General features: G+C 34.3%; 2 protein-coding genes across 6 annotated transcripts; one reads left to right on the forward strand and one right to left on the reverse strand.

The window, feature by feature from the left end:
• Positions 1–61: 61 nt before the first annotated feature.
• Positions 62–8,250, reverse strand: LOC122637004 (ATP-binding cassette sub-family G member 4-like). Its single transcript, XM_043828790.1, has 13 exons — positions 7,815–8,250; positions 3,930–4,246; positions 2,979–3,162; positions 2,720–2,843; positions 2,456–2,601; positions 2,251–2,374; positions 2,048–2,162; positions 1,841–1,969; positions 1,634–1,755; positions 1,367–1,535; positions 1,040–1,296; positions 802–935; positions 62–451 (listed from the first exon to the last, which is right to left on the reverse strand). The coding sequence occupies exons 2-13, from the start codon at positions 4,168–4,170 to the stop codon at positions 229–231; spliced, it is 1,968 nt and encodes a 655-aa protein (XP_043684725.1). The 5' UTR covers positions 4,171–4,246; positions 7,815–8,250; the 3' UTR covers positions 62–228.
• A 1,657-nt stretch (positions 8,251–9,907) lies between these two features.
• On the forward strand, positions 9,908–21,551 carry LOC122637006 (ATP-binding cassette sub-family G member 1). Of its 5 annotated transcripts, XM_043828795.1 has the most exons (11): positions 9,909–10,092; positions 10,543–10,655; positions 12,673–13,032; positions 18,319–18,436; positions 18,721–18,916; positions 19,130–19,277; positions 19,355–19,594; positions 19,700–19,819; positions 19,910–20,173; positions 20,251–20,507; positions 20,799–21,551. In XM_043828795.1, exons 3-11 carry the CDS (start codon positions 12,795–12,797, stop codon positions 21,135–21,137), a joined length of 1,920 nt encoding a protein of 639 aa, XP_043684730.1. In that variant the 5' UTR covers positions 9,909–10,092; positions 10,543–10,655; positions 12,673–12,794; the 3' UTR covers positions 21,138–21,551. The 5 variants fall into 5 exon arrangements, with proteins under 5 accessions (XP_043684732.1, XP_043684730.1, XP_043684729.1 ...); XM_043828794.1 differs by lacking the exon at positions 10,543–10,655; XM_043828796.1 differs by lacking the exon at positions 10,543–10,655 and having other exon boundaries at positions 12,678–13,032.
• The last annotated feature ends 745 nt before the right edge of the window (positions 21,552–22,296 follow it).

The raw sequence follows: 22,296 nt of genomic DNA on the forward strand, positions 1-22,296 counted from the left end.
TGAAATTGATAACTTGGAAGGGAAAAGTCACATAAAGGGTAAAGAAAACAAAGAAGCCCTGTTCGATTGGAGCTAAAAGTCTAACCGACTTTGACTGCGTGCTACGTCTATATTAAATATTCGAGCGCAACGTCTGTAATGTAATTGATACTGTTTAGTTCGTAAAGGGCGAATGAATTTTTATAGAATTAAAAAAAGCAAAAAGAAATAAAGCATTTTTTCGTAACTTTATCGTAGAGACACGATCTTCCATTTGAGTAGAAAGTACGCACAGCAGCGAGTTATCAACAGTATTACGGATAAGGCAATGATATCGTTCCAAAATTGATCGCCCCTCATAGCGATGTCCGATAGGAATTTATTAGGATATCTATAATGACAGTATGTAGTTTCTTTGTTTCCCCTACAAGGTAAAGTTGCACGATCCATTCCATATATGGCACTAACGTATCTAAAATCAAAGAGAGCATTGTCTTTCGCACAACATCATGAAGAATGGTACATGCACATATACTTACTGACAAATGTTAAGAAACAAAGTAATCGTTCGCCTATTTTTATATATTCTTTATCTTTCGAAATATATAGATTGAAATTAAAAATAGCATAATGAAATAATATTTCATACATCGATGAACAATATTATGCTATTTTTAGTTTCGACCTATGTATTTGAAAAGACAAAGAATATTGTATAAAAATGGGCAAAGGATTACTTTGTTTCTTAACTTTTGTCAGTGAGTGTATATGCATGTATGTATACGTGCATATATATGCGCGCGCGCACGTTATTATATATACCCTTCCAATCCATATCTCAGATAACTGACGTAGCTACCCCATTTGAGATAATTTGGCAAATCACGCAAGGACACTCCAAATCCGGCAAACATCATCAATGGTACTGATAAAGCTGGTCCCACGAACGTACCGTTCTAAAAAAATTGATTACAACGATCATATATGTTCGTCTTAAAATTATTATCGTTTAATCGACTTTTTGATAAGGATTTGAAGGTACAGAGATACATATACTTACGACTATGTTTAATGCTGCGCCTATCATCAAACCAGTTCCTTGAGCGATAAAAGTAACTAATAGGCTAATCGTAAAAAACATGAAAAATCTACTGATTTCCAACGGTTGAGACGACATGAAGTATATTATAACGGAGAAGAGTATACAACAGATTACAGAAATCGGTACATCTATTATCGTAATTGCCGTATAAAATGATTTCAAGCTGTACCACCTATTGAAATGCTCCTTAACCAGAATATCCATCTGCATGGGAACTGAGAAAAAAGTTTGCAAATTCTTAATTTTGACTCTGTGCATTTTTATATTAACGAGAAGCAAACTTACATGTCACTATAGTCAGCATCATCGTGGTCATCATATGATGTATAAGTATTGCGAAGAGAAGATTATAATTGTCCAATACTCTAGCACCATCCTCGCCCGATTGAATGAATACCAAACCAAGCATTAATCCCAACATGATGTTGACTACGATGCGAAGATGAGTCAACGTCTGAAACGTATAAACGATTTTAACGGATTTACGAATAAACGCTTTTTATCGGAAAAATTTCTAAGAAATAAAAGAACGATATTTTTTTATATTTTCACCTGATCTCTCTTGCATATCAAGAAACCTTTTTTCAATAAAACACTGATTTGATAACTCAATGGCGTAGCCTGTGAGCCAGAAATCGAATCAACCTTTTTTTGCTTCTTTAATGGATGCAGTGCTATGAACGTTCAACCATAAAATAATTACAAACTCATATACGTGGATAAGATCTACGGTAATGCATTGTACAAAAATGATCATACCCCTTAAAGCTTTCGCATCTTTCAATGCCTCAGGATTTTCAAACCATTGCACCTTTCGACCATTATCCGAGCCATTTATCAACGTCTTGAGCTGCTCCTCGCCGTACTCGCCGCATGCCAATTCGATCACTGTTATAATCGATTTAATATATTTATTAAAAGTAAATTAAGAGAAAGAAAGGAAAAGTGCGGAACGACGTTGTTTACCATAATCTGCAGGATTATGATAGATCGGGCAAGGTAATTTCATAGATTCCAAATACGGAATTAATTTCTTGGTGGATCCTTGAAATAGACAGTTTCCTTGGGCAAGAACGTAGATCTACGGAACAAAATTGAAAGGTAAATTGATTTTATTCGTCAATCGTTATGTATAATCATTCCATTTTTCCTTTTTATCGTTCTTTTACCTGGTCAAAAATTTGAAATAAAGAAGCACTAGGCTGATGAATCGTACATATTATCGTTCTTCCTTGTCTGGCGAGAAGTTTCAAAAGGTTTACGACTTGCATACACGACGAACTGTCCAATCCTCTGAAAATAGTATTCAACATATTTTAAATGAGAATTGCATCTATCCTGTCAATCGTAGAATAAATGATTGGAGAGACTTACGTCGTCGGCTCGTCCAGAAACATCACGGTTGGATTATTAACCAATTCCAAAGCGATGGACAATCTTTTCTTTTGTCCGCCACTTAATCGTCCTGCTCTCGTGTTTAAATGTTCGTACAGTCCCAAGGTCGTGAGTATGTCCTCTATCTATGTTCGAATTGAGTACGTTATTCATATTTTATTATAAAAAATAATAATACTGTCTCTTTGTATGTAGTAATAAAAAAAAAAAAGAAAAAAGGAAAAAAACTTTTTTGACTCTTACTATCGTCTCCTTCTGATATTTTGGCGTATTTATCGGCAATTTAAGATCGGCGGCGACTCTCATAGACTCTATCACCGTGAGTAGAGATTCCAAACGATTGTCTTGGGTTATGTACGCTATGCATCTATCAATTCAGGAAGGAAAAACGATTGGAAATAATCATTTAATTTAATATTCGATCGTTTCATCACCTTGATTTTTTATTAAATATAATATAAAAGAATTAATCCAATTGGAAAATATATAGAGTATATCTAACCTGCGGAAAGAGTTGAGTTGCCTGATTCGTCCGTTAACATAAATGACTCCGTCGACTCCGGTTTCTCGAAAACCAGACAGAACATCGAGTAACGTTGATTTTCCAGCTCCTGACGGCCCCATTAGAGCGATCAGTTGTTTCGCTTGGAGCCTACCGTTAATTCCGTGAAGAATTTCCTTTCGACCTGACGAATGGAAGAATACGGAAGAAGAAATATAATAAAATAACGACATACGATGAAAGATCGATCGATCGGTCAAAGTTCCTTGTAAGATCGTTCGAAAATTTTACCGAGAAATCTTATGGGCTTAACCACGTATATTGTAATATAATATTGTAATATACTTTTTAACGCTATTATATTCTCATAATATTACATTAGAGCTTCCAAAGATAACAGGCACTACTTGTTACCGAAGAGAACAAACAAATTTGTACGCGTTGTCTCATATCTCTTTTCTTTTCCCTTTTTTTTCCATCTTCCTTTTTAATATAAAAACGAAAAAATTCTCATGACTATAAATCGACATGATTCATATATACTTAATCTATACATTGTGCGATGTTTTAGGAAGGAAGGAAAAAAACATTAATTAAATGTGCAACGTACACGTTCGCGTGTATTATGTCAGCTTCTTAAAATATCGTAAAAGACGTCTAAGGATTAAAGTCCATCCAATCACGATCGTGGATCGTGTATCTTATACTCGTAATATTGATCGATCAGAGTCGTGGTAATATCTCGTGAGTCCTTGAATTTTTTTCAACGATATAAAAAAGATTCTAAATTTTGAAGAAGATGATGGAGAATTAATAAAAAGATAAAAGGAAATAGATACGTATTATAAGGATAAATAAATAAGAAATCGTTCGCTATGTTAACAGATACATACACCTTTATAAAAAAAAAAGTATGATTGTTTGCAAAAAAGGAAGGAAAATATGGTATACCCTTTCGAAATCCAAGCGAGACGCTGTAAGAGATATTTTCAAAAATGATATCGACCGTGTTCGCCTCGTTGATCTGCGTGGCGTAAGACGCGTTTAGATCATCTTCCTCCTGCTGTTTATCGCTCATCATTGTCATTTTGTTGCCGTTTAAAGTGCCATTATGTGTCATATAGATGGAAGAACTGCCATTGCCGTCGATAATTTCGCGCTTGTCCGAGGCCTCGTGTATCAGAACCTCCATTGTTGCCTCTAAACACCACTGTGTTACGTTGTCTTTATACCTCCTTCGAACTTCTCTCCGTCTCTGTCATAAATATCTAAAAGATCATAGAAATGTTCCAACGATTATTCATTGATTTTTATATCGACATTTATATCGATCAAAGATTAACAAGAAAAAATACAAGAAGAAAAATCCGTGAAATATTAAGTATGCGAAAAGATTAAACACGATTAGATTAGATTAGAAGGGAAAAGAGTTAGAAATTTGAATCAAAGCTCATCAAATCATTTGAATTTTCTCTGTACTTGGTCGAGTGTGTCGTTAAAGATTATTTATTACTAATGACATGATTTACTTAATTACAGATATGCATTTGATAAATGTGTGTCATAGAGTCAAACGGGCCCCATCAAGAATATTCACAGATGAAAAAATACTCGTTTATTGACATACCCGTGTATATGTAATCAAGTAGGAGAAACCTTAAAGGAGGTAGCGCGCATTCTTTGTCCTTTGCACGCTACTGTTATTGTTATTAATGATAATCGAGCGAGTAAGATCGCGTTCATAAATGAATAGATAAGAGTAATTTTGTTTGCAAGAATGCGAAGATACGTGGAAGGGAGGCAGAGGGAGGGGAAAGCAGGCACGGTTCCAGTCTCTTACAAACTACTACAGAATCACGTGTATAATAATATGTTTATATTCATATAAGGTGATACCTTAAATTAATTGCAAAATCAAAATTAGTTATGACCCCTTTCGACGGCATAAGCTACCAAAAGGAAATACGCGCGCGCGTGTGTGTGTGTGTGTGTCGTTAAAAGAAAATATTGAAAAACTTCCTGCTCAAAATAAACGATGAATTTACAAGCTTTTCAACAAACAATATGTAGAATAAGACAAAGAATAAAATAAAGACGTTGAGTAAATTATTAACAAGGATGTAAAAAAAACTCACCGATCACGACGGTTTTACAAGTTACAATATCTTACGATATGTTACGATAGTAAGGTCAGAAAAAACAATAGTAAAAATAAAAAAGAGAAAAATAAATGACAGCCTATGATTTTATAATCTTCTTTTTAATTCTAAACTAATCTGTCTCCGTCAATTCTGACGATCTTAATTTATAAAGCAAAGGATGGGGACTCAATGGCACTCGATCTTCTTACATAGTCGTATGCATTTTTTATCGTTTCTATTACGTATCTGTCCTCTTTTTTCTTTCTTCTTTTAGTAGTATCCAAGTACAATATTATACGCATATATGTGCGACAAATCAAGCTACTGATCGAGCAAAGTCCGTGAGGCAATAACAAAAAATATGAAGAGAGAAACGAAAAGAGCATAAAAACTTCTTACTCGGGTTTAAAAGACTAAAGCTGTATATTCGGAAGAACGGATCACCTACACGACAAAGAAATTTCTCTGCGTCCTTTATTATAAAATAAGTACTCTGTGTGTGCGTGTGCGTGTGCGTGTGCGTATGCGTGCGTGCGTGCGTAAGATGTGAGAGAGAGGACAATTATTGGCTTTGTTTAATGTCAGATAACGCTGCATACATACACACTATATAAATGTATATGTACAAGTAGATTTGCTTGGTTTTGACATGCTCGTACTCTCCCCTTGCAACACACACACACGCTATAGCTTCTTGAAGCATATCGCATGTCGTACGTACCTATATTTCATGTAACGATAGAGGAAAAATGAAAATAATGTGAAATCTTTTTAGAGGGGTGGCCTTAAGATGGCTGGGTCGCGTCTTAAATATCGCTTCATTGTTCCACCACAAAGAATGAACTCATCTTACGTATCTCTGCGATACGAGTACAATTCGTGCCCCATGGTAAGAAAAGAAGAAACGCTAGTGCGCTTTAGCAGAAATTTCTTACGTACGTTTTTTCCGCGAATCTTTCGAAAAATAAGAATAAAATTAAGATAATTTCTAGTTAAGAAAAAAGAAAAAAAAAACAAATGGTATCATTGAGCTTGATTATAATCAAGCAAACGGACAAAAACAGATAAAAATATTTTCAGACTAAAGTACCTAGTCGTACAAGCTTAATAATAAGTATGTATATACGTAGGTAGATACATATAAGAAGTTTTTAGCGACGATATTTTCCTTGACGGATCAAGGGTCGAGATAATAAATACGACGATAATCGTGCGCATTTTTATCGAATCGTTTAGATCGAGTTCTTAATTCTAATAACAAATAAAATAGAAAAGAAATAGAAAAGCGAACGATTCGAGAAATGAATTTTTCCTTTCTTTCGTCCAAAACATATGTACATGTGACCTAAGTAGAAAGTAAAGTAAAAGTGATTACGTAAAGTATATAAGGATACAGGTAAAAAGATGTTTACGTAACACGACGCAGTAACATCGATGAAAATCTTTTTTATGAATCGCATTCGTCCTCTCTCTCTCTCTCTCTCTCTCTCTCTCTCTCTCTCTCTCTCTCTCTTTCTCGAACCTGATATTGTCGAACCTGATATGATATTGTCTCTCATGCAAAAATAAGTTGGATTTGTAAGGTAACAGATAGTCTTCGAGTTAACCTAGAATAAAACGACGCCTCGTGCTACTACACAGTGCTTTATTACAGATTCTTTCTTGCGCACGTCGCGAATACGCCTTTTAACGTTTAAACGTATTAATTATGCACCGAATATCGTACGAAGGAGACAAAAGAGGAGAATTTATCGATAGTCGCCTATCCACGAACAACGGCTCTCTATGTTTGTCTCCTCTCGTTATTCACCTAACGATTTCAAAAATTGCTAGATATATTATTTTTATAAGGCAAACGACACGCGATCTTTGCGTAATAGGTGAAAAATGACAAACATCAACTAGATGTCTACGTAATTTTATTCGCAAATAATCGTTTTATAGATATCGGTAGTACAAACGTTAGTATGGGTCGCGACATCACGAAAGGTCATACGTCCAAACCGAGGCAATTAAATTTCCGCCATTTTTTGTCGATCGTTTAAACGACCACGATTACATTTTTAATTAACGATCCTTTCCTTTTCCTCTTATCTTTACGCCTCCATATCGTTAGCAGAAATACGATGATATTGTAATCTACTAGACACACCTTGACAAAGTACGAGAAATCAACATTTTTCTTTCTTTCCGAAATATTCTATCCGTATATTTTTTTGATCGCACGAACTAAGAGAGCACTTATTACACAAAATAAAGCTTGACAACGAAATATCTTGAAGATATCTTCGGTCATTTGACGAGATATGATAAAAACGATGATCGACCTAACCTGCTCGATCCATCTATTGAAATAATTAACATTCGCCCGATATCTCGCCAAAATAATACGCGACCCGATGCATTCGTTCGTTTTAAGATCGATTATATCGTCTTAAACGTCTTGCTTCTTCCGGAAACACTTTTATTATATGTTACGAAAGAGTTTGTCGATAACATAAAAAAAAAATCTGAATCGCAAGGAAAATTGTACTAATCGGGTGTTGCAATAAGACAGCCATGCCATGGTCTCCGAAGGACATAAAAAAAAAAGGATGGGAGGTCAAAAAATCTGTTACAAGTACTTACTTGGATGTGAAACGTAAAGTAGAGTGCAATTAAAGTTTAAGGAAAATAAAGAGTTGTATATACGTACACGTTTAGATCCTAAGTGGGTTCCTGCGTTCTAAGACAGCATCCTTCTCCTCGTTGACCGTTCCCCGCGTTACTTTCACGAGATCGCGCGTCGTGCGTATTATCTTCGCTCGTAACTTCTTGCTCGACTAATAAACGACGGAACGGACGGAAGGGTGAGCGTTAAATAATGGCGGGAAAAGGAGGTTAAAGCGACCCACCCGAACGACGCTTTCGCATTTGCTTACATAGACGATGTAAGCAATTCCAGGTACATTTTGCTTCGTAAACTCGAATAAAAGGAATATTTTCTATACTCATTTATTCTCTTCTCGCGACGCAGAAGTTGGTACGCGTCGAACGCTTCGATACCGACTGAATATCACAACGCGCTCGTCCCTTTCTCTTTACCTACCTTTTTCTCTCTCGGTCGTTGCTTGCTTCGCCTCTATCTGTTTCTCTCACTTTTACCCGACACGCTATAAGAACAATGTCTACCCCACTCTTTCTCCCGTTTCTTCCCGATTTCAAAACTTTGTACTCTAGTCGATACATACGTACATACGTGTGCGTATATACACATAACATCATACGTACGTATATACGCTTATTCTGTGACACACATTGTCCATTATCTTTGATCGTTTTTAATCACCGCTATCGTTCTCTTACATGTTTTTCAGCGCGAAGCAATATCGGATACTTATGTGCTCCTTATTTTACTATATCTTTATATTACTATATTTCTTTCTCGTCGTTCCTTTCGATTCTTTCGTCTCATCGAGCAACAAAGTCGGCGAATCGATAACGACGAATGTAACTTGCTAAATCTTTTTATTAATATATCTGTATGCGATATCAAACTTTAATGATTACTCGATCATTGTTTCTACATTTTAAGCGGTATGATTTACAGGACGCGACATCTCGCACCGAACAAATTGTTATTAATTGCTTCAGAAGAATTCATTTACGAACGATCGTTTAGGTTAAGTTAAGAATCGGGAAAAAAGATTTGTTCTTTTCTCCAATCATCTCTACTTCCCGACGACGGATTTGCAAAGCAATATTGCAACCGAGACGCAACCCAGGATGCGACGCGCGATAATACAAACTTCATTACTCCTTTCACTTTCTATAGATGGCATGGTATAAAAAGATTACACGAAAGTTGCGACTATTCGAAGAAAATTTATAACACGTTTCACTTAAGATCGTGCAAATAACTTCAAAGTTTGATCGTTCCTATGTAATGCTTACCCGGTAATTTTCTATTTCTTCTTTTCTTCTTCGCGTTGAAATATGACTAAAAAATCAATGACGAAAGAGGCGGGAAACTGCATCGTCCACGATATTAAGTCCCATCTAGGAGCCGTTCGTTCAAACTTTTCAACGATAACTTCGTCGATAATAAAGAATCCGTTAAACTACGTTACCTTATATACATACTCTTGTGCACACATTTCTCGCGTACTTTAGCGATAACGCACCGGGTGCGATATTACCGACCTCGCATATCTATCTCTTCATTTCCTTTTTATAAGGGAAACAAAAATTACGAGAGTAACCTCCACGAACGATCACGCGTCGTTATTAATGACATTTTTTTTCCATTGCTAAACTACAACGGATGGACTTTTTCTATGAATCTTCTGTTTTTCAAGAATAAAAATCACAAAATACCCTTTGTCGTCTTAAACCTCGGTGGTTTTGTACATCGACGTCTAATGCCGCATGTTCAAGCGTGAAAAAAACGCAAGAAAGGAAAGATCGTTCATCTTAACGCAATTAACGACCGATCGTTGCGACTTCAAAATCATGCGAACGTATATAATTATACTCTATCGAATTAATATCGAACATAACGTAGTTTTTTTATAGAAGGGAAAACGTTGAAAAGAAAATTCTACTGTTATATCTTGAAATATTGTTATCGATCGTAAAGAGAGAGAAAACTGGTACTATAATTCAACGTAAAACGATAACGAGTAATCTCGCATTAGTGAGCGCGCGTAATACAAAATCGACCAATGGATGCGTCGTGCCAATTTCGTGTTGGTCGCGTGCGTCATACTCTAACCGCGAAAAGAGAGAGAGGACGAGCGAGAGAAACGGTCTTTACCGTTGAACAGTTCTTTACGAGGTTTCGGCAATGTCGGACGTATCGACGTCGAGTTTTGTTAAAGCGTACGTTCAGTAAAGTGACGCTCGCATGTGTAACTGACGCATTTGCGTTATCGGAAGGTGCTCTCTCTTTGACCAAGATTCGATATAGATGACATATTCTTTACTCCTGATCGGTACGTATGCGTTCGTAAATTCTCGATCTTAAATATTTTACTTCAAGTGTATTTTCCAAGCTGACGATGAGCGTTGCTTTTTCTTTTCCCTTTTCTTTTCTTTTTTTTTTTGCTTTTTTATTTTCTTCAAGCTGCGAATAGAGTAATGTAATGCCGTGCTTCCGAGTCGATCGGTCGACCAACGTAGTCGATACCTCAACAGTACCCTACGCCTCATAACCTCTTTCGGTCGATACGCTTTATGATTAAAAGAGTTACAGGATGATTATGATCGCGTTTCGTTTCTCAGACGTTGACGTTGGGAAAGTAGAACGTTTGGCCGTTTTACGGTCAAGCATTGCCCTTGCTGCTTCTCTTCCTTTCTCTAAGGCGCGTACTACATATGTATATGGCCATTTCTCTTTCGCCGCGACGATCGATATAGTACTACGTAGTTACACGATCTTTTAGGTGCTCTACATGAATATCGCGTGGCAAACGAAAATGGAATGGAAGAATGAATCGGCGACGATACGTCAAACTTCTACGTAATCGTGTGAATTTTATCGTCGACAGGATATCCGGTAAGCGGGAACGATTGAAATAGAATATTAAAAGTGCGCGTCCGTTGCATACGATCGAGGTGAGTCGTTGATATTTATATTATCGCGAGCAAAAGCTTTACAATCTTTTTCGTTTTATTAGCAATATAAGACTATCCTATGCGAAACGAACAAGCGATAACAAAACGATTATCATCGTCCATCGGTTGTTGTAACTTTGTTTTCCGACGTGACGAACGCTTATCATATGTGCGCGCATTATTATTAATACTTACGAACACGTCGATGTTAAAAACTATGGGAAAAAACGCGCTACACTCTTTTCTTCGATCATTTCCATTTCGTTTCTTCTGTTCTTTTCTTTTTCTTTTCTCGTCATTGATTCCTCATTTTTTGCCAACTTTTTTGTAACTTTAAAGTCAATATCAGGTTCTTTTAAAATCCCTATAGAATTGATTATTTGAATAATTAACGACAAGTATCATCGTCGTTGCCGTAAAAGATGAGAACGAGTAGCAATATAAAGGATATGCAAATGATGGCTTACTCGATTAACAGGTCCGCTCTTGACATACGAAGACATACGTACGTATACGCATGTATGTAGATAATCGATGATATATCATTTGAAACTTACGATATAGGAAAAAAGAAGAAGAAAGGAGAAACTTGTGATATAGAAAAAAGATAAACAGAAAAAAAAAACCTCGGAAGTATGAAAACGTAATTTCTCAAAGAGATCCATTTATCCTCAATTATTATCGCACGTAATTTCTTTCACAATTGGTTGCGTAAATATCCGTCGGTTTAATAATACATGCGTACGTATGTGTCCGTGTTTGATTCGATTCTCTTTCCTGACGTGATTAGTTAACGACGTTTCGTTTGAATATAAAGTAAAGTTTTTATGATATCGCGCTAACGAAAACAAGCAATATTGGATCCATTATTACTGTAAGGATTTCTGAATAAATAAAAGGAAACAAATAATTAAAAAAAAGGCAATAGAAATACCTTTCCGACCGCGAAAGTTATCGCTTCGTAATGGTTTTTGAGAGAAACTTGATTATATTTGCTGTGTCAACTCGTACGAAGATAGTCGTGCTCTTTCGAATCCACTTTCTAGAAGGCTAGTACGTACGTAAGTACGCATCCGCCTAGTATGTACACAAATCGAATGCGCAGGACACGAAAGCTGACGCAAGGATTTCTTGTCGATCATTTGCAGATTTTTCATTTCTTTTCCGCATTTACTTCTCATTTTTCTTATAGCTCATTGACTTTGACCGTAGTCATTATCAAATTCATTTTAATACAAGATTCTTTTGTGTCTTTTTCATGGTTAATGACTATTTTTCTTGTATTTCGATATTTAAGAAAATATAATCTAAACGTTGATCGTATCGTCACACTTTGAAAATCTTTGTAATCTCCTTTCAAGAAATACTGGATCAGTTAAAAGTACATCGAGTTAGGTCGACAGACGGAATAAAAGGAATAAAAGTTGACGACTTTGATAGAAAGACTCATCTTGAAAATTTCAAATTGTAGAATCACAGTGAATCGGATCTAAACATATAATCAATAAAATTTGGTCACAACCCTGCATAATTATTTTTCATTTAACAACGTTACTCGTCGATATGCACGTGCATATATCGCACACACATCTCTCTCTCTCTCTCTCTCTCTCTCTCTCTCTCTCTCTCTCTCTTTTTATTTTTCTCTCGAGAGTAAGCCAAGATCATAATAATCAGTTTCTCGTTTCGTTTCATCGTTCGAGGAATAATACGAGAGTCGCAACTTTGATATCGTTTTTTTTTTTTTTAATGTTTCTTCAGCGCTGACGAATACAAGACATTTCTGTCAAAGAAACGACAAGAAAGTTTCTCCAGAGTTCTCTACGTTTAGAAATAAGCAGGTGTTTTAAATATATGCGTATAGATACATGTATACATAGATACTACAAAGGCGCATTTATATCAGCGCACACTATTCGTAAAATTTATAGTCATTTGGTTTTCTCTTCTTTTTCAAGGAAAAATGATACAACTGTTCTGAGATCAATCTTTGTCTTGAAAGAAGTGGATTTGCCAAGAGACGAGACGAAAGAAAGAGCAGCGCGAAAAGAAGAAAATAATTAATTATCGAAAATTCGCAATGACGGACTGTGCTTCCACGAATTGTTCGCCGTCACGATCTTCCTTGAGTTGCTGTCAAATTGACAATACGAGTCGAGACGACGTACAAGACGTCGCGATTGTTACCGACACTCTTCCTCCTTCGACTTATATTCTAAAGGAAAAACATTCCTTTCCAAGGAGACCAGAAATCGATTTGATCTTCAAGGAAATACGATTTCGCGTAAAGCAATGGAATCTTCGAAACTTCCGTCTGAGTAAGTCTTTGCTTTGTCCTTACACATGGATAGATTTATGTAGTAATCGTATCATCATTTAATTCTTCGAAATATTGAATACATGGGCGTGTACTCACCTAAGTAAAGAAGCAATCTGACGATATACGCGCGCGCGCGCGCGCGTGTGTGTGTGTGTATATATATATATATATATATATATATATATATAACGGTGCTTAACCTTTGTCAAGATCAAGAAAAACGCCATTTCATTTCTCTTAATCTCTCCCTTCAATCTTGAATCTCGCTGGAGTTTATTCTCGTTTGTTATTCGAAATATTATTCTAGATGAAAAAAGCGTTTGAACCGTGTATAAGTCGTGAGAGCATCACCAATATATCTATCTATGGAAGAATATGGATTTTTAATAACGATCAAAAAAAAATTACTTTTACTTATTTCGTCTCGCGTGGAAAAAGTACCTAAAAATTTGAGTTTTACCACGAGTTAGACTGATAAAACGAATAAAGGATACAAACAAACTGGACAAATTAATTACTCTATTCATTCCAAGTACCGTATATTTTGTAATCCGTAGTTGTCATTCTTTTTGACAACGACAGGAAGTTCATATCAAGTCAAGTTTCGCGATGAATTCATAATCGCGCAATTATGCATTATAACGCGCAATATTCTCTCCCAATCTTTCAATTTTTTTTACTCTTCTTTTTCCTCCTTTCCTTTGCCATCTTCTTCTACTGCGCATTTGGAGATGTTCGATCGATAATGATGATCAATCGCTCGTTTAATCGTTTGTTTAATCACTCGTTTGGTCTATTCCTTTCTTCTTCGCTGCCAAGCCCATATAATGTATAAACGATTAGAGACATTAATTAAATAAGTTTGAACTCGTAAAAATTTGTTGACATTGATAAACCAAATCAATCTTTCCATTATGTGAAAATCTATAACTCTTTCTACGTTAAGTACTCTCTATATGCTACAACAGATATGTCTATTACGTTATAGAAGAAAAAAATACTTTCTCGTCAAAATAACTACAATGTTATTCCCTTTTTTTTCTTTTTTTTTCCGCTCCTCACTCCTAATAATCTCTGATAAGTATATCTAACAATACGTTTATTGTATAAATAGAAACGTCGACAATGAATAATCGATCGCTCGTAAGAGGTTTGGAAAATTTCTTGAAAATTCGATCGATACGACAAAGTCATTAAAAAATTATCTTAAGAAAGTAGTACATATGTAAAGTATATTGCAAGAACGTCTCGATATGCAAGAAAGGTCATCCCGAGCGTGACTCGTATTACACGTTCGGGTTAAAGCTTCGGTTACGCCACATTTACATATCTCTTCTTTTTACTTTCTATACTCTTTTCTCTTCGTGCTACACTTTCTACGAGTATCTTTCTTTTCTTTTCGACCTGTCAAATATTATCGCACGACGGAAAATTATAGAAAAGTTTCTTGATCAACATACATATTTGTATAATAAACGTGGCTTTACAAAAACAAGTTTTACGGCGAACTATTGTATTCGACTAATTTAAATGGTATATAGTCTCTTTTTCCTTTTTTTCTATTTTTTTTATTTTTTTAAGACGATGAGAATGTATAAAATCGACTCCTGTTTATTCTCTTGACTCTCCTCCTCCTTTTATTCTTAGAAAATATATATTATTTTTCGCATTATAGATTGCGAATGATTGTAAACAGACGATATCTGACCTGCGTATGTATATCTTACTTATCATTGAGCAACGCATTTATGTACGCGATGAAGCAACCACAACGGCGTTCGATAGACAGTTGAAGTTGTTCGAAATAGGCAAAAAATTAATTACACCGGGAGGAGAAAGAGAGAGAGAGAGAGAAAGAAACTCCTTTCAAACGACTCAATTGAGTCATATCCAAAGATCTATGTTTGATATACAAGCTGACCCTTTTTAAATCGATCATTGAGATGAATTTGATTTTCTCTTGGATTGAATGTTACGAATAGATTTGACAAAAAATTATATAGTGTTTTGGGTCTCACAATCGTCTGAAAATTCTTTTTTTATTTTATTGATGAAAAAGATGAAAGAAACATAAAAGAAAGATGAAAATATGTCGAAATAATAATTCTTTATTTAGACAAATGGATGCATTTTGTAGAAAGTCCCGATAGTTGTTATGTTATCAAGTATCGTCGTACGATTATAAATGGCAGCTTACTATGTCGTATGTGTCAAGGCCTGTTTACAATGATGAATTAAAAGCATATAGCCTTGAGAATAAATATCTCATTGTAGGCATTGTAAACAATCTCCGAAATGACCAATCGGACTCGTTCAACTTCAGCGGATTTTCCTCGACTCTTCGACTTGGAATATACATTGTTTTAGACTACAATTATAGTAAGGAAAAAAAAACTATTAACTACAGACATAATAAATGACGTAACGTTCGTTGCACTAATTTGCTATTGCCGGATGGGCTGCATTTATTACAAATCATTTCTCGATTTTACTACAGCTACTAATCAGCGATACGTTATACATCTCATATAAGCGTTTTATTAATAGAATTAAAACCACTATTAAAAAAGGTGACTATTACAGCCTACGACAGGAATTCTTCTCGGTTTTCCTCTTTATCGATTTTCTCCATTTCTTTTTCTTGTTTTTTCTTTTTTATCTTTTCTTTTTATCGATGCCAAATCCTTTCGTAATCTTTAATCTTTCGACATTTATTATCGAAAGTCAAAAGGCAATCTCGCAATCAAATTTCTATCGAAACTTGTCGATTGAACTTTTAGAAAGTGTTAATATTTATTTATTACATAATTTTATTTAATATGTACGTTCTTAATTAATTTACTATACATTATATTTGTGCAGATATGTAATCACGTCGAGATTATCCAGTATCATACCTCTATGTAATCGTAGAGTTAAAATAATGTCATACGGTAACGTCGAAATGAAACAAGAAATAAATGAGCAGTATAAAATTTCGAAGATTGGAAAAATCGCAAAGCCACGGAAATAGTTTGTGCGTTATGTTTTCGGCATAACTCAAACATGGTATCCACGTCTTCGGTTTTACGGATATGCACGCACAAACATATTTTCTTCGTAAATCATCGATAGCGTATCTTTTCCTTTGTTGTAAGTTATGAATAATACAAGAATTTCTTAAAACGGATATAAAGTCTTGTTGTAACGTGCTCTTGTCGTCGAACTTGTTTGATAATTTGAAGCACGAACGCGCCTCGGAAAATTTATTATCAAATCTCTAGATAAAGGGAAATGATGAATTTTTCAAAAAAAGGGAACACGCGTGTGTCTCTATCTTTATTGGAGCTTTCTTTTGCGGATGAAAAGAAACGAACACGCATTGCGATTAATAAAAAAATTTTAATCGCACACATACCAATAAATATTACTAATTGTTTATTATTATGCAAGTTACGGCATGGAATGTAAAAAAAAAAACGTGCATTTACTATAAAACTATCATTATTGCGTGATAGTTGAGAGATGTGAATAATTTAATAATATGACGAACAATATTCCTTCGTTTGGAATACAAATCAAATGACTTGTAATTTCATCTCTCTCCTTTTTTTTTTTTTTTTTTCTTTTACGATTCGAGGAAAACGCATCAATTCTTATAAATATTTAGTTTAGCGGGACATCATGTTTTTATTTTCATTTTAATAGAAACACGACGTTTCTAATGATTCATCTCTGACTATAAAGTCGAACAATTTTAATATATTTTAACATATTATTTCACATATATATTGTATAATACTATCTTCGAATACGTTTAAAAATATTTATTTGGCAATACTTGAAAATTATGTTTAATTTAATAAGATGATTTGAAACTACAGTACATATTGTATAATATTATACCGTAATTCTGTTGACATAATCTAGCTGCGTCCTATTAGAGATTCATATTTTTTCGAGTCAATAATAACATGACATACACAATTTTATCATTCCGTGTATCACTTTTAAATTGAACAAGTACCGATTGACTTATCTTATTCATCTCCGCGTCCTCGCAAACACTTTTTTTTCTCGATAACCTTGATATAATCGAAATAAAAATATTACATCGATTACAAAGAGCGGCCAGTGGTATCGGAGCGTAATAAAAAAGATAAAAGAAAAAGAAAAGAGTATATTTATTAATACGTTAGTGGGCGTTTGTAAATATTTTAACACGACTCTCTAATTTTAAACGATTTACCAATAATAAATCTTAATGGTTCTTTTGTCATTCGGTATGAAAAGAAATATAACGAGATTCTAAAAGAAATATAAAGAAATTCTATTTACATATATATAGGAACAAAAATAAGCAAAATTTATGGAATAACATAGCAAAAACATTATGAATAATTATGATACCACTTTTTTCTTTTTCATATTCTTTCTTTAATTTATTTCATTAATTGTTGAATGATTCACTCTCTCTCTCTCTCTCTCTCTCTCTCTCTCTCTCTCTCTCTCTCTCTCTCTCTCTCTCTCGCGTTTCATATACTTTCGTCGCCTACTTTCTCCAAAAGTTATATCTAAAGTCTGCCATTCTAAAACACGTGAACGTGACACGCTCGGTGAATAGTTTGTATTTTTTCTACGCGTTCTCTTAAACACGTTGCTCTCGTTGCGTCATAGATCAGAATAGAAATCTAAAACGAGTTCTTCCTTTTGTTCGTTGAAAATGTTCATAATTATATATGCGATGTCTCTTCTAAAAAATATGAAAAAAAGGTATAAGAAACTATAAAATTTATATTATTTACATTGAAAGCCGAAAGTGAAGAGATAAATTCGATTCTTTTTTATCATAATGACAATTCGAATTCCAAGGATAACGACATTGGCGAGATCATTTGACGGGCGAATTAGACCTAAAGATCGTTATTAGATATCTTTTTAGCCGTGAATACCATCTCCCTGAATTCTCTTCTGTGAATTCATGCAAATTATGTCGCGGATGGGATTCTCGATGACTTTTAATGATTGGTATTCCAATGACAAGGTGTCATCTCCCTTATCTTTTCCTCGTATTTTGGAGTCCGTAGTGTAGATACTAATTAAGCAAAAAAGAAGGTATTAACAAAATTAAATAAAATAAAATTAAGACGAGATATCTTGCAAAGGGGACATCATAATCATTCTTTCCGAAGACATGTCCTTTTGGCATTAAACAATCTCGAATGATTTGAGTTTGTTTGATAAATAAACTGGCCAAATATAATTTCTTAATTCTTTCCTTCCTTTGTTTATTCCTCTAACATAGAAGACAAAGAGATTTTACATGGCGTTAGCGGCGAGTTCAGAGCTGGCGAGTTGGTCGCCATCATGGGACCATCAGGAGCTGGAAAATCGACTCTATTAAACGTGCTGGCTGGCTATACGTAAATATATACTTTCGGTTATGACGTATGTATATAAGCTGTTATTGAACAATAAAGAATTGATGGAAAGACTCATTCTTACGTAAATAAATCGGTAAATTTTACCTGATTAATCAAAATATCTTTGTTCATTAATATTAATGCCGACGAAAAAAAAAAGAAAAAAAAAAAAAAAAGCGAAGAATAAACACTTGGTAATCAAAGTACTCGAATGAATATTTTTCTTTCGAAAAGAGGATGTTATTCCTCTTCTTCTTTAATTTATTATCGCATTATTTTTACAGTCTAAAAGGTATGAGCGGCGAGGTTCTTGTAAATGGGAAAGTTCGAGTACCGCATAGCGAAAGATGGAGAAGAACATCGTGTTACATACAACAAGACTCATTGGTCCGAGGAAGAATGACTGTTGGTGAAGCAATGACCATGGCAGCCCACTTGAAGTTGGGCTATACTATCAGTTCGGCTTACAAACACACTCAAGTACGTATGTTTTTTATTAACTTTAATACGTCAAATTGAATGACGTAAATATTTGTAAGGATATAAACGATTTTATTCTAACAATAATATTACTCTTATGAATTTATTTTTTTGTAAAAACTTGAAAATTACGTGAAAACAATCCTCGATGTACTAAAATTGCGCGTCACAATATTTTGAAGGCTTGATTTAATAATCTCTTAATATCACAAGGTTTTGAATCTTTTGGAAATGCTGGGTTTGAGTTATTGCTACGACACACTATGCGGAAGATTATCCGGTGGTCAAAAGAAACGGCTTGACGTCGCACTTGAGTTACTCAGCAATCCATCAGTATTATTTCTTGATGAACCCACAACTGGTTTGGATTTTTTTTTCCCTTTTCTTCTCCATTCTTGATTTTTCATTCGTCTATTTTAATATTCGTTTCTATTTTAGGTTTAGATTCAATGTCCTGTAGTCAATGCATAGCTCTGTTGAAAAGACTCGCTAGAATGGAAAGGCGTACTATCATTTGTACGATACATCAACCGAGCGCGTTACTTTTCGAAATGTTTGACTCGCTTTACGCGCTCGCCGATGGTTGCTGTATATACAAGGGTCCGATTCACGCTTTATTACCACATTTTTCATCGATTGGGATCAACTGTCCAGCTTACCACAATCCTGCGGACTTTCGTAAGTCTAAGAACTTTCTGTAAAGTTTTATCTTTTAGTTCTATTCAACTCAATTAACAACCATGCAATTATTAAGCGCGACGTTTCTCTTAATCTCCTTTTTAGTTATTGAAGTTGCAATCGGAGAGTACGGAATATCAGTTGATAAATTAACTGCAGCTGTTGAAAGTATATGGAGCAAGGAAACGCCACTTACACCAAAGCCAATAAAAGATTCGATCGAAGGTAATATCTTGTTGAAGGTGGAAGAAAAAAAAAAAAACTTAAAAATGACGGAAACATTTTTTAAGTGTTAAATCTATGATTGCTCGACAGATGACATGGTTAAGGAACCATCACCCCCGGCTGGTTTTCTAACGCAGTGCTATCTCCTTTACAAAAGACAACTATTATGTCTGAAAAGAGATTACACGCTATTGATGGTGCGATTACTTTGTCATTTGCTAATCGGTATTATATTTGGCTACCTCTATATGGGAAGTGGTTATCGTGCTAATGGTGTCCTTGCTAATTACGTTTACTTATACGGTTCGTTACTTTTGATCGTTTACACTGGCAAAATGGCGGTGACTCTTGCATGTAAGTATTTCGTGGGAAATTCCAAGTTAAATAGAAAAATATGTCTATCGAATCTAATGATAAATAATATTTTTCAGTCCCTTTGGAAATGAAAATTCTCACAAGAGAACACTTCAATAGGTGGTACAAATTGGCACCTTACTACGTCAGTTTGTTACTCGTTGAAATACCGTTTCAAGCAGCGTGCGCTGGGACTTATCTGGCAATCAGTTATTGGTTAACGGGACAACCCGTAGAAACTCATCGTATTATTTCTTTTATGGTAGTTAGCATAGCTGCAACTTTAACAGCTCAAGCTTGGGGATTCTTTATCGGTGCGACTACGCCAGTTAAGGTAAATCATACGTTATGTTTATCTATGTATAAATTAAGACAATATTAATACGTTCGCAAATATTTGATATTTTCCTTAAAAATAGTCCTTTGATATTATAAATAACATTTTCTATGTTGTACCTTTTTCTTGATAACAATAATTTCTTTTCAATTATCTTACTACTGTGTTATTCTACAATGTGCATTGAGGGAAAAAAAAGAGGAAGAAGAAAAAAAAGGATAAAGATAAAAAAAAAGTAGAAGAGAAGAAAGGAAAAAGAATATTTGTTAATTGTATTCTCTCTCGTAGATCGCAGTGTTCCTCGGACCCATCATCGCAGTACTCTTCTCGGTATTTGGATTTTGCGCGACGTACTTGGACACACCTCGCGGCTTTCGTTGGTTATTCTACATATCCTATTTTCGCGCTAGTTTCCATAGTCTTCTTTATACAGTTTATGGATTCGACCGGATGGATCTCAAATGCGATGAGTTTTATTGTCATTACAAGAAACCAACGAAATTCTTAAATGAAATGGACATCAACGATACAAACGTGATAAATAATTTGATATTGATCATTGGTATAGGAGTACTTATGCATTTGCTAACAGCTAGTGCACTTTGGTGTAAACTTAACAGAAGGTAGAATTTTACGTATACAATCGCATCGCTGAGGAAAGCGATTCAGTATTTATTCAGCGAGTACTATTCAGTCGGCGATTCTTCTACTTTGAAGCTTCTTCTGCCTTTAGTTACTTGCTTTAAATACATGTATACTACGTGTATTCTACATAGTATATACTTGTACTGTGCGTATATTGTTTGCGGATGCATCTATGATGCAAACTGTTCACCAATAAACACACTAGCTCTTCGTAAGTTATCACTAAACTCTGATATCTGATGGGTTTTAAATACGATAAGTATAAATCTTTCAAAATTTCATTCGCCAGCATTCTTACCATTAGCAATTATCTATTGTTGAATCTCAATTTTCGATGGCAACATATTTTAATATTATTTTATTATTATTATGTTAATATAATGGAATATAATTATTCTTGCTCTATGTGTATTTTCTTACCTTATATTTAGTATTTTATATAAGATCTTAAAATGTGTGTATATATATATATATATATATATATATATATATATATATATTTTTACTCCTTTACTTTGCAATAAGTCTTTGGTTAGAAAATGAAGAAATGAAGCATAATGAGATACGTACATTTTTGTTTCTTCTTTTTTTTTTATATTACGTTTATGCAAAAAGGAATAAATCGTTAATAACGTATATATTAACGAACGGATGTACATATGATGCTCACATTACAACGCAGCGAATTTATTTGAAAATATACCAGAGCTTTAAAATCTAAAATCGCAAGAAAGTACCGTGATATTATAATATTTTTTCAATACAATTGGAAACTTTACGAATGTGAACATTACAGTGTGAACATTTACTCTTGAAATAGCTTTGTTATACCTTTGTAAATAAAATCAAAACAAAGAAAGGTGAAAGTTAATTCATATATATACATGTGAATGTAATGCTTACTTGTAAAAAAGATTAAAAAATACATATAGACCAATTATAAAAAAAATACATTGAGAAAAAATGATCTTTTTTCTTCTCATATTATTAATTTCCTATATTTTACAAAAAAAAAATAGAATTTATAAGAGAATTCTTTTGAGTTTATGCCAAATAAACGATTTTTATAAAAGAATAATATCATAATATGACTCTCATGAGTAAATGTGCAAGAAAAGCATGTTCCTTTTAAAAAATTGAT

This window comes from Vespula pensylvanica, chromosome 24 (assembly GCF_014466175.1).
Source record: "Vespula pensylvanica isolate Volc-1 chromosome 24, ASM1446617v1, whole genome shotgun sequence".
Taxonomy (NCBI): Eukaryota; Metazoa; Arthropoda; class Insecta; order Hymenoptera; family Vespidae; genus Vespula; species Vespula pensylvanica.